The sequence below is a fragment of the Pipistrellus kuhlii genome, unplaced genomic scaffold (assembly GCF_014108245.1).
Source record: "Pipistrellus kuhlii isolate mPipKuh1 unplaced genomic scaffold, mPipKuh1.p scaffold_m20_p_10, whole genome shotgun sequence".
Taxonomy (NCBI): Eukaryota; Metazoa; Chordata; class Mammalia; order Chiroptera; family Vespertilionidae; genus Pipistrellus; species Pipistrellus kuhlii.
The window spans coordinates 3431035-3443234 of NW_023425405.1; the positions used below are offsets into that span (position 1 = coordinate 3431035).

At 52.2% G+C, this 12200-nt stretch overlaps 1 protein-coding gene across 7 annotated transcripts in view; it reads left to right on the top strand.

Moving 5' to 3' along the window:
- Window positions 1-5430: 5430 nt before the first annotated feature.
- Window positions 5431-12200, top strand: part of ST7 (suppression of tumorigenicity 7) — a 221968-nt gene continuing 215198 nt past the window's right edge. For 3 of the 7 annotated variants that reach the window (XM_036425100.2, XM_045576233.1, XM_036425110.2), the window contains exon 1: window positions 5434-5656. In XM_036425100.2, the coding sequence (XP_036280993.1) occupies window positions 5506-5656 (151 nt within the window). In that variant the 5' untranslated portion in view covers window positions 5434-5505. Of the gene's footprint in view, window positions 5657-12200 lie in introns of all 7 variants that reach the window. The other 4 variants (XM_036425090.2, XM_036425161.2, XM_036425130.2 and 1 more) reach the window with 3 other exon arrangements.

Consider the following 12200-nt stretch of genomic DNA (forward strand, 5'->3'; position numbering starts at 1 on the left):
GGCGGCGCCCAGAGCAGATGCTAGAGGCATCGCCCAGGCAACCGGAGCCCAGTATCTGCTCCTTGGCCGTGGAGGGAGAGGAGGGTCTCTGGCCAGAGGGCTGGGAGCCTCTGAGCCACGGCTGTGCTGCGGGAGGAAGGGACCTCTAGGGCCCTGAGCCCAGTGTCCACGCCCTGGCCGACCATGCAGCGGGAGCGAAGGTGCCTGTGGTGGGGTCGTGATGCTGACAGAGCCCTAGGGGTGCCAGGGTCCTCCACCTGCAGCCCCAGGCGCAGACTGGAAGCCCCCTGCCAGCAGTCCAGGGGGGACTAGTCTGAAATGTAAATATAATCTCATTTTTTTAATTTACATGCCTAAATGTAGTCTTGCACAATAGAAAGGAGAACAAAATGAAAATAACAGATAAAGTGCAAGGGAATACATCTTGGTTGAATAATGGGATCAATTCAGCGTGGTGCCTCAGCGGGGGTGAGGGGTGTGAGGGGGAAGAAGGATCCGGCATGCACGCTACAGACATGAAATCACTGCTGCCGAGGTCCCCCTGACCCCCACATACACACACTCTCGCAAGTCGTATGGTCCAGGGGGCGACTCCTGAGGCAAGGCTCCCATGGCAGCTGAAGCACAGCCAGGCAGGACAGCCTGAAAGCCCAAGCACCCAGGTACCCGAGCTGCAGGGTATCATGGGCCGGGGCCCTGAGGAGGCCCCAGGACAAGCATCTTCCCAGAGGCTGTGAAAAAGGATCGGAGGAACCTCTGGCTAGAGGTCAGGTGAGGGATGCTGGTGTCTTTGCAAGCCAAGACCAGGCTGAGGGACACCCCGCCCCCACAACCTCTAGTCAAGAATAAAGTAGCCCTGACCAGTTTGGCTCAGTGGATAGAGCATCAGCCTGTGGACTGAAAGGTCCCTGGTTCAATTCCGGTTAAGGGCATGTACCTTGGTCGCAGGCACATCCCCAGTAGAGGGTGTGCAGGAGGCAGCTGATAGATGTTTTTCTCTTATCAGGATTTCTAACTATCACTTTACCTTCCTTTCTGTAAAAAAAATCAATAAAAAAAAAAAGAATAAAGAGAGTATCACAGCCAGTGTAGCTCAGTGGTTGAGCATTGACCTATGAACCAGGAGGTCACAGTTCAATTCCTGGTCAGGGCACAGGTTGCAGGCTCAGTCCTCGGGAGGGGGTGAGCAGGAGGCAGCTGATCAATGATTCTCTCTAATCATTGATAATTCCCTCTTTCTCTCCCTTTCCCTTCCTCTCTGAAATCAATAAAAAATAACCCTAGTGGTTTGGCTCAGTGGATAGAGCGCAGGCCTGGCACTGAAGGGTCCCAGGTTCGATTCCTTTCGAGGGCACCTACCTTGGTTTCAGACTCCCGGCCCTGGTTGGGGACATGTGAGCAGTAACCAATCAATGGTCTCTCTCACACTAGTGCTTATCTCTGTCTCTTCATCTCCTTTACCCTCTCTCTAAAAATCAACGGAAAAAATATCTTCGGGTGAGAATGAAAATAAATAAAGTATATTTTATAAATATATATATTTTTTAAATAAAGGGAGTAGGTGGTATTGTCTCCTTTCATGATTGGTTAGCCTAGGAAACTAAAAAAGAACTTCAAGTGGTTTCTTAATATGTATTTCTGTTCTTTTTTTAAAAAAAATTATTTATAATACATCTGTTCTCTGATCTAAGAATTTACTTTTATTTTTGTTAATCCTTATCCATGGATATTTCCCCATGGATTGTTAGAGAGAGAAGGGACGGGAGAGGCAGAGAAAAAGAAACATCAATGTGTGGATTGGTTGTCTCCTGCACGCACTCCAATCAGGGCCAGGGATTGAGCCTGCAACCGAGGTACATGCTCTTGACTGGAATCGAACCTGGAACCCTTCAGTCCACAGGCCCACACTCTATCCATTGAGCCAAGCCAGCTAGGGCTGCTCTAAGAAATTCTTTTTTTTTTTTTTTTTTAAGTCTCATTCATTTTCCTCTGGTCTTCCCTCTTGATTGTATTTCAGTGGTGTAAAAGAAAAGCTACTTCTTTCCAAAGGAATTTTGTTTTCTTTTCCTTAGAAAATGAGGAACCAGCCTCCAGTGTCTGGAGCAGGTTGTAGGGTGAAGATAGGGTTAGGTTGCCTTTGGATTCTGTACACAAGGCTCTGATTGTTTTAGTCTGCATTCTTGCTACCAGAATTATCCTGCATGTCAACAAAGCTCATCTTATTAAAATAATTTGGTTTTTAAAACAAATCAGGGATGCTAAGGAATGTCACTGAGCCTTAGAAAGGCTTTACTTAGAAACTAAAATATCTTTTTTAAGGAATAGAGCACATGTGTCAAACACAAGGCCCGCGGGCCAAATCCATCCCGCCAGGCCTTGCAATGTGGCCCACACTGCGCTGTCATCACTGCACTCCGCTGCGTTTCCATCACAATGACAGTTTATGACTGTTCAGTAAACCATTCGGCCCGCGATTTAGGCTGGATTTTAGATTTTGGCCCCTTCTCTGATTGAGTTCGACACCCCTAGAATAGAGAATAAAAGTAAATGTGATTACAATCCATCATATAATTTCTATGCCCAGTCATTGTGAATTTTGCACTCTAAGATTACAATGCATGTGCACATCAATTGTGGAAATGTATTCATTCTTTATTATACATGCAATATCCTTTTGGGGACCTTCTCCTCAAGTCTTTTGCTATCATCTTTTTAACTGCATATAAATAGTTAAAATTCCATCTCTTTAGTACTCTATGAGAAAGTATGTTGCCTTGAAGAAGAAAAGGCAAAATCCTTTCAAACCTGCTCTACTGGTTCTCAAAACTAAACTAGGTTAGATTTATACTTATTGAGGTTTAGGTAAGTCACTAAATACAGATAAGCAGGATGGTATCCATGAACATAGGTGTATTAAATAATTCATAAATTCAACCAATGAACATGGATGCGATTTTTAAATTTTAAACAAAAACCAAAAAGCCATGCCCTGGTCAGGTGGCTCAGTAAGAGCATTGTCCCAATGCTGCAGGTTCAATCTCTGATCAGAGCACATACCAAAATCAACCAAGCCTATCTAATGAAAGAGTAATATGCAAATTAACCACCACTCCACCACACCCACCAACCACGCCCATCACCCAATCAGGAGCGATTATGCAAATTAGCCTCAACCAAGATGGCTGTGGCCATGGAGCAAGCAGGTTGAAGCCAAGCTTTCCACACACCCTGGTGGGCTCAGGCCTCAACTCAAAACTACAAAGTTTCAATTATAGAAGATAAATAAATCCCAACAGAAATGGCTGCCACCACAAAAGAAGCAGAAAGCTTGACTCCGCTCCAGGCTACAAAGTTTCAATTGTAGAAGATAAATAAATCCCAGATACTAGGGCTTCCACCTGGGTGGCCAGGGGGCGTGGCCAGCCTGCAAACCTCCACAGACCTCTCGCCCAGGCTGCCCCACGCCCCAAAGAACACCCTTGGGCAAACCAGCTGGCCCCCACCCATGCACCAGGCCTCTATTCTATCTAATAAAAGAGTAATATGCAGATTGACAATCACTCCAACACAAAAGATGGCTGCCCCCATGTGGTCAAAGATCCTGCCCCCATGTGGACACAAGATGGCCACTACAAGATGGCCAGTAGGGGAGGGCAGGCCAGCAAGGGAGGACAGTTGTGGGTTATCAGGCCAGCAGGGGAGGGTAGTTGGTAGGGACCAGGCCTGGAGTTCAAACCTGCAGGGGAGGGCAGTTAGGGGTGACCAGGCCAGCAGGGGAGGGAAGTTGGGGGTGACCAGGCCAGCAGAGGAGGGAAGTTGGGGGTGACCAGGCCTGCAGGGGAGAGCAGTTGGGGGGGTGGGGGGAAACGGGACCAGGCCTGCAGGGGAGGGAAGTTAGGCATCAATCAGGCTGGCAGGGGAGTGGTTAGGGGGTGATCAGGCTGTCAGGCAGAAGTGGTTAGGGGCAATCAGGAAGGCAGGCAGGTGAGGAGTTGGGAGCCAGTAGTCCTGGACTGTGAGAGAGAGGATCGGGCCTAAACGGGCAGTTGAATATCCCTCAAGGAGTCCCAGATTGGAGAGGATGCAGGCTGGTCTGAGGGACACTACCCCCTGCACGAATTTTGTGCACTGGGCCTCTAGTATTTTTTATAAAATATTCTGCTGAACGCTCAGGATTCTAAAAGTCTTACCTGTAGATTGGATAACCTGCAATTGCTTTATTATAATCTATTACAGTGTTTCCCAAAGTGTGGTACGCGTACCCCCAGGGGTACGGGAAGAGTTTGATGGGAGTACGCGTTGCACCGGAGTTTGGTGGGGATATGCACTGCACCGTGCTTAGCTGCGCCTAAATCTACGTTCTCATGAGTACGAGGGGTACTCAGCGTTAGGAAAATTATAGAAGGGGTACACATATGTCAAAAGTTTGGGAAACACTGAAAGTGAAATGAGTTATAAACAGAAACAGACTTTAAATGTTCACTTGGTTAAAGACCACATTTTATTCAGCACTGACAAAAAACGTTTATGATTGACTTCATGTTTAAAGTAGCCAGTTCAAAATTAGCCAAGATTATCCCAGAGAATTGTTTATATCATTAAAAAACAGGCCAGCCATTGTTTGAATTGTGACTGCTCCCCAAATTGGAGGATAAACATTCTTTCAAGACATTTCTTTGGAAAACCCCCTTGCTGATTCAAGGAAGACAAAACAAATGTAAATAAGCGTGTACAACCCAAGTCTTGCTTGAGAGTGATTTCTCTTCCCGCCTACAAACTGGTGACGGGAGAGCATTTGCCTTTTTTCTGAATTGCTGGGGAGATGGTTCATTTCTGAGGCCCAGAGGGGAAAAAAAACCCCCAGAGTGCGGGGTTCAGGCCCTCGTGCCCTGGCATCAATCAGATTGCAAATGAATTCTTGCTTCAGTCTAAGGGAAAATGCTCCCTGGCTCTGTGCCTCAGTTTCCCTCTCTGTATAATGGGAGTTACTGGGGGGATTACATTAGATTATACAGACCTTGCAAATGAATTCTTGTTCCAGTTTAGGGTAAACTGCTCCCTGGCTCTGTGCCTCAGTTTCCGTCTCTGTATAATGGGGGCTACTGGAGGATTACGTTGGATTATACAGACCTTGCAAATCAATTCTTCTTCCAGTTTAAAGGAAACTGCTCCCTGGCTCTGTGCCTCGGTTTCCCTCTCTGCATAATGGGAGCCACTGGAGGATTACCTTGGATTATACAGACCTCGGAGCGGTGCCTCGCCTGCAGAAAGCCCCCACACTTGTGGCTGTGCCCAGAGTGCCCCTGGGCCGGACTTTCTAAATATAAGCGCAACAAAAATAACCGGCGGCAGGCCGGAGGGGCAGGCGGGCCACGTGACCCCGGGGCGCCGCGGCCGGCGGGCGGGCGGCGGGAGCGGGCGGCGGCGGGCGGGCTGGGGGCGCTCCGGCGGCGGCGGTGAATCATCGCAGACACCGGCGCGGCGGCCCGGGCGGCGGCGCGGAAAATGGCCGAAGCGGGCGCGGGCTTCGTGGAGCAGCTCAAGGCGTGCGCGGTGTGGTCCTGGACGTACCTGTGGGCCGTGTGGTTCTTCCTCGTGCTCTTCCTGGTCTACGTGCTGCGGGTGCCCCTGCGGATCCACGACAACTGGAGCGCAGGTGAGGCCGCCGCCCCCCGGAAAGTTAGTGCCGCTCCGGGCCGTGGGCGAACGGCCGGCCGCCCGCCCGCCCCGCGGCCGGCGGAGGCGCCGCGCGCTCTCTCCCGCGAGGCGGGCCCGGCGGCGGCGGCGGGGACGGGGCGGCGGGGCCGGGGCGGCGGGCGGAGCGGGCGCCTCGCGGACCCGGCGCCGCGCGTGGCCCGGGGGTCCTGCCGGCCGGTCCGCCTCGCCCTCCGCCGCGGGCTGGACGTGCGGGCGCCGGCGCGGCGTGTCCCCGCGGCGGGCTGGGCGGCCGCGGGCGCCCCCTGGTGCGGACGGGGAGCTGCCGGGGGGCCGGTCCGCGAAGCCCCCAAAGGGCCGCTGGGGTGTGGGGTGGGCGGGCGTCGCTCGGACCCGGACCGTAGGGGTTCCCGCAGGTGCTGCTCCGGGTTGGGGTGACGGGGTGACGGGTGGGGTGACGGGTGGGGTGACCGGCGCCATGGGAAGGAGGAGGAGCGGGGCAGGGTTAGGGCGCTCCGGGGACCGCTCCCCTGCAGCCCGCGGCCCGGAGCGCGTGAGCCCGCGGTCCCCGCACCGGAACCGCGACAAACTTCCCGCGGCCGGGACACGGCCAGGAGCACACCCACCTCCTCCGGGGACCGCTCAGACACACCCACCTCCTCCGGGGACCGCTCAGACACACTCACCTCCTCCGGGAACCGCTCAGACACACCCACCTCCTCCAGGGACCGCTCAGACACACTCACCTCCTCCGGGGACCGCTCAGACACACTCACCTCCTCCAGGGACCGCTCAGACACACCCACCTCCTCCGGGGACCCCTCAGACACACCCACCTCCTCCGGGGACCGCTCAGACACACTCACCTCCTCCAGGGACCCTTCAGACACACCCACCTCCTCCAGGGACCGCTCAGGAACACTCACCTCCTCCGGGGACCTCTCAGACACACTCACCTCCTCCGGGGACCGCTCAGACACACTCACCTCCTCCGGGGACCGCTCAGACACACTCACCTCCTCCGCTCAGACACACCCACCTCCTCCGGGGACCGCTCAGACACACTCACCTCCTCCGGGGACCGATCAGACACACTCACCTCCTCCGGGGACCGATCAGACACACTCACCTCCTCCAGGGACCGCTCAGACACACTCACCTCCTCCGGGGACCGCTCAGAAACACCCACCTCCTCCGGGGACCGCTCAGACACACTCACCTCCTCCGGGGACCGCTCAGACACACTCACCTCCTCCGGGGACCGCTCAGACACACTCACCTCCTCCGGGGACCGCTCAGACACACTCACCTCCTCCGGGGACCGCTCAGACACACCCACCTCCTCCGGGGACCGCTCAGACACACTCACCTCCTCCGGGGACCGCTCAGACACACTCACCTCCTCCGGGGACCGCTCAGACACACTCACCTCCTCCGGGGACCGCTCAGACACACTCACCTCCTCCGGGGACCGCTCAGAAACACCCACCTCCTCTGGGGACCGCTCAGACACACTCACCTCCTCCGGGGACCGCTCAGACACACTCACCTCCTCCGGGGATCGCTCAGACACACCCACCTCCTCCGGGGACCGCTCAGACACACCCACCTCCTCCGGGGACCGCTCAGACACACCCACCTCCTCCGGGGACCGCTCAGACACACCCACCTCCTCCGGGGACCGCTCAGACACACTCACCTCCTCCGGGGACCGCTCAGGAACACTCACCTCCTCCGGGGATCGCTCAGACACACCCACCTCCTCCGGGGACCGCTCAGACACACTCACCTCCTCCGGGGACCTCTCAGACACACTCACCTCCTCCGGGGACCGCTCAGACACACTCACCTCCTCCGGGGACCGCTCAGACACACTCACCTCCTCCGGGGACCGCTCAGACACACTCACCTCCTCCGGGGACCGCTCAGACACACTCACCTCCTCCGCTCAGACACACCCACCTCCTCCGGGGACCGCTCAGACACACTCACCTCCTCCGGGGACCGCTCAGAAACACCCACCTCCTCCGGGGACCGCTCAGACACACTCACCTCCTCCGGGGACCGCTCAGACACACTCACCTCCTCCGGGGACCGCTCAGACACACTCACCTCCTCCGGGGACCGCTCAGACACACTCACCTCCTCCAGGGACCGCTCAGACACACCCACCTCCTCCAGGGACCGCTCAGACACACTCACCGGGGACCGCTCAGACACACTCACCTCCTCCGGGGACCGCTCAGACACACTCACCTCCTCCGGGGACCGCTCAGACACACTCACCTCCTCCGGGGACCGCTCAGACACACTCACCTTCTCCAGGGACCGCTCAGACACACTCACCTCCTCCGGGGACCGCTCAGACACACTCACCTCCTCCAGGGACCGCTCAGAAACACCCACCTCCTCCGGGGACCGCTCAGACACACTCACCTCCTCCGGGGACCGCTCAGACACACTCACCTCCTCCGGGGACCGCTCAGACACACTCACCTCCTCCAGGGACCGCTCAGACACACTCACCTCCTCCAGGGACCGCTCAGACACACTCACCTCCTCCGGGGACCGCTCAGACACACTCACCTCCAGGGACCGCTCAGACACACTCACCTCCTCCGGGGACCGCTCAGACACACTCACCTCCGGGGACCGCTCAGACACACTCACCTCCTCCGGGGACTGCTCAGATACACCCACCTCCTCCGCTCAGACAAACCCACCTCCTCCGGGGACCGCTCAGACACACTCACCTCCTCCGGGGACTGCTCAGACACACTCACCTCCTCCGGGGACCGCTCAGACACACTCACCTCCTCCAGGGACCGCTCAGACACACTCACCTCCTCCGGGGACCGCTCAGACACACTCACCTCCTCCAGGGACCGCTCAGACACACTCACCTCCTCCGGGGACCGCTCAGACACACTCACCTCCTCCGGGGACCGCTCACCTCAGGGACCGCTCAGACACACTCACCTCCTCCGGGGACCGCTCAGACACACTCACCTCCTCCGGGGACCCGCTCAGACACACTCACCTCCTCCGGGGACTGCTCAGATACACCCACCTCCTCCGCTCAGACAAACCCACCTCCTCCGGGGACCGCTCAGACACACTCACCTCCTCCGGGGACTGCTCAGATACACCCACCTCCTCCGCTCAGACACACCCACCTCCTCCGGGGACCGCTCAGACACACTCACCTCCTCCAGGGACCGTTCAGGAACACGAGTGCATTCTGCAGGGCGGGCGGCAAGCCTTCGCCATGGCTGGAAATAGTTGTGGGACTAGATATATTGTTTTTGTATTTTTAAAAGTTTTTAATTTCACAGAAGTTTGGGAAATTCTTACAGCCCTGAATATGTGTCCATGCTGTGTGTGTGTGTGTGTGTGTGTGTGTGTGTGTTTCTGTGTCTGTCTATGTCTGTGTCTGTGTGTGAGTAGTGTCTGTGTGTGTGTCTGTGTCTGTGTGTGAGTCTGTGTGTGTGTGTCTGTGTCTGTGTGTGAGTCTGTGTCTGTGTACTGTATTTATGTGTCTGTTTCCCACTGAGGGTGGATGGACAGGCTCTGGGGGTCCAGGTCCGGAGATGCGTTTGCTTTCGGTGCGGTGTCCACTCGCCCGCACAGCTGTCAGCCTGCTCGGGATGTGGTCCTTCCTCACCTGCCTTTCATTAGAAACCTTCATCACTTTTCCCTGGACTCAAGTTCACATTTACGTTGGTTTCATCGTGTCCCCTGGGTTAGTACCCCTGCCAGGCAGACAGGACTCTGCACCTGGAGTCACTCATCACTTTAATAGTCACTGCTCAGTCCTTGGGTTCAGTCATCCCATGGACCGGGGCGTTCGGGCTTTTCATCTGTTAGAGTGGCTGCTTGTCACAACACTGCCTTCCTCGCTTTATGCAAATATATCATTCTAGCCCTGACCGGTGTGGCTCAGTGGATAGAGCGTCGGCCTGCAGACTGAAGGGTCCCAGGTTCGATTCCGGTCAAGGGCAGGTTACCTTGGTTGTGGGCACATCCCCAGTGGGGGGTGTGCAAGAGGCAACTGATCGATGTTTCTCTCACATCGATGCTTCTAACTCTCTATCCCTCTCCTTCCTCTCTGTGAAAAAAATCAATAAAATATTTTTTAAAAATGTCCCTGAGTTGTTCTTGATTTCTACGTGGCTTGTTTTTCTCCATATCTTGTTCACGGATAGCATCTTTAATATTTCTGACCTCATTTGATCATATTTTGTTGTAAATATGCTAAACCCATTAAATTTCTCTTGAATGCCTCTTATGCATAGGGCATTGTGACAGGTGCTGTGATGGGAATGATAGTGCAAGTTTGCAAAACTCCGGTTAAATAAGGAGTTTACAACTGGGTACAACTTCTCATAATGCAAAGTGGAGCAGGGCAAGGCCCTGGGGGCCTCTTTTGGAAGGAGTCTCAGGGGATGAGGAGAATTCCACAGATGTGAGTTGGGGACACAGGATGGGCCTCCCACACAAAGGCTGGGATATGTGAAAGTGCAGGTCGGATTCAGAGCACTGGGAATCGTGGACTTAAAACAGTAAACGAAAGGACCTTATGGAACAATGCTCCCTCTGCAGTTCTCCCATCGTGTGTAGTTTTTCAATGAAAACTACCTTCAAGGTTCTCTTCATGCTGGCCGCCTCCTTCTCTACCCCCACCGTCTGGATTTGCTTGCCCGTTATTGCATCAAGCTGCCCTGTAGGGTTGGAATAGAGTCCAGACAATTTCACAGTGTTTGTTAGGCCACACAGAGAAAACGTCAGTTAGGCAACCAAATCTAACAATGAAAAGTGACTTTGAAGAAGGAAAGTGGAGAAAGCAAACATATTAGGAATAGCATGTGCTGGTTAGCTTTGATAATTGCTTTTTGATGCTCTGCCCTTGAGTTGGATAAAAGAGTGTTAAAATAGTTTTTTGATTTACTGAAAATACAATGAACTTTTAACATGATTAAAAAAGACCCTCTGAATTATTTAATTACTTGTCACTTTTCAAGTGAATTAACATCCTAAAACAGTGCTTTTCCAGAAGGACAGAAAATTAATACATGGAAGTAGCCATGCAGGATATAATCAAGAAAAACAGTAGAATAGATTAGTTTAAAAATAGTGCTATAATTTATACTGTGATGTTGATATCTCCTTCTCATCTACATTATGTTCTGAGATTTTTAGATGCTGCATTTAAAACAGTTTGCATTACCATTATTGTACCACACAAGTGATTTTTTCAATTCTTTCTCTGTTTCCTGGAAAACAAGTTTTCAAAGATCTTTGAAATTGTATTTCATTGTTTTTGGAAAACAAATGTAATGGTCTCACCTAAACTTAGTGTTGTTTATATTATAAAATGTGTGTGTGTGTGTGTGTGTGTGTGTGTGTGTGTGTGAGAGAGAGAGAGAGAGAGAGAGAGAGAGAGAGAGAGAGAAAGAGGGATTGATTTAAGGTGATAAATACAGATGCTAAATTCTCATTACTGAACTGAAATGATACATAACTTCAGGTGCAGCTCAGTTTTGAGTATTTTCATTCTGCAAACAGTTGCTCTAAATTTAATTAGCACCGGCCTGCTTATCTGGAAGGCCTGCTTTCAGTTTTCCTACTTCGTTTGCCCCTGCTGTGCCTGTTTACAATCTTCTCCCATCTGTAAATCCCATCAATCCTTCAAGAACCACCTTGCATGCTGCCTTCTGATTGTTTCAATAGAAAGAAATATTTCTTCCAACTTTTACAGTGCTTTATCTGAGAGGCATGTTGGCTGTTTACCTTGCACTGTGTATCAGTACCTTTACCTTGCAGCCTGTGTCGGTGTTCGTGTGTAGGTATCTCTCTTTCTGTAAATGTGCTTCATAGCTTCTACTAGATGCGTTCTTCGTTTCCCAGTACAATTCCTTGTACATAGTAGTTTCTTAGGATTCACTCTGTAAATCTTGAAGTTACTCTGTACCCAGTGAGCTGGGATAGGAACAGTGGAATTGACTGAGATGCGCATCATCTGATTTTCCAGTTTTAGATGGAGGTCTAAAGCCGTCACAAAAACTTAAAAGTTTTCTGATAGGTCATGTGCATCTGATTCATGGTAATCCAATGTCTGAACACGTACAGGACAATTTTCTGACTAATGTCAGCTTCGAGTTGAGGCTATATCCTAGACATCTTAGTTGCTCTTATTTCTGGAGACGTTTTTCTCAGCCACTAATGAAGCAATCTGACTGATGCTTTTTTTTTTTTTCCCCTCAGACACTCAGTTTTCATACATTGTACAGCGCTAGCTTTGCATTCCTTAAGGTTCCTTCTGGCTATAGGATTCTGTTTCATTGTCTTGGGATAAATTTCATTGAATACAGAGTATAGAACCAAGCAAATATATAGACTTAATATGTTTTTTCCAGTTTGGACTCTTAATTCTTAGTGAAGACAACTCCAGATTTCATGTGGCTTCCTTTGGTGGCTTTCCATGTCAAAAATAAAATCCAAATATATTACCTGGGCTTACAAAGTCTGATGATCTGGCCCCTTCT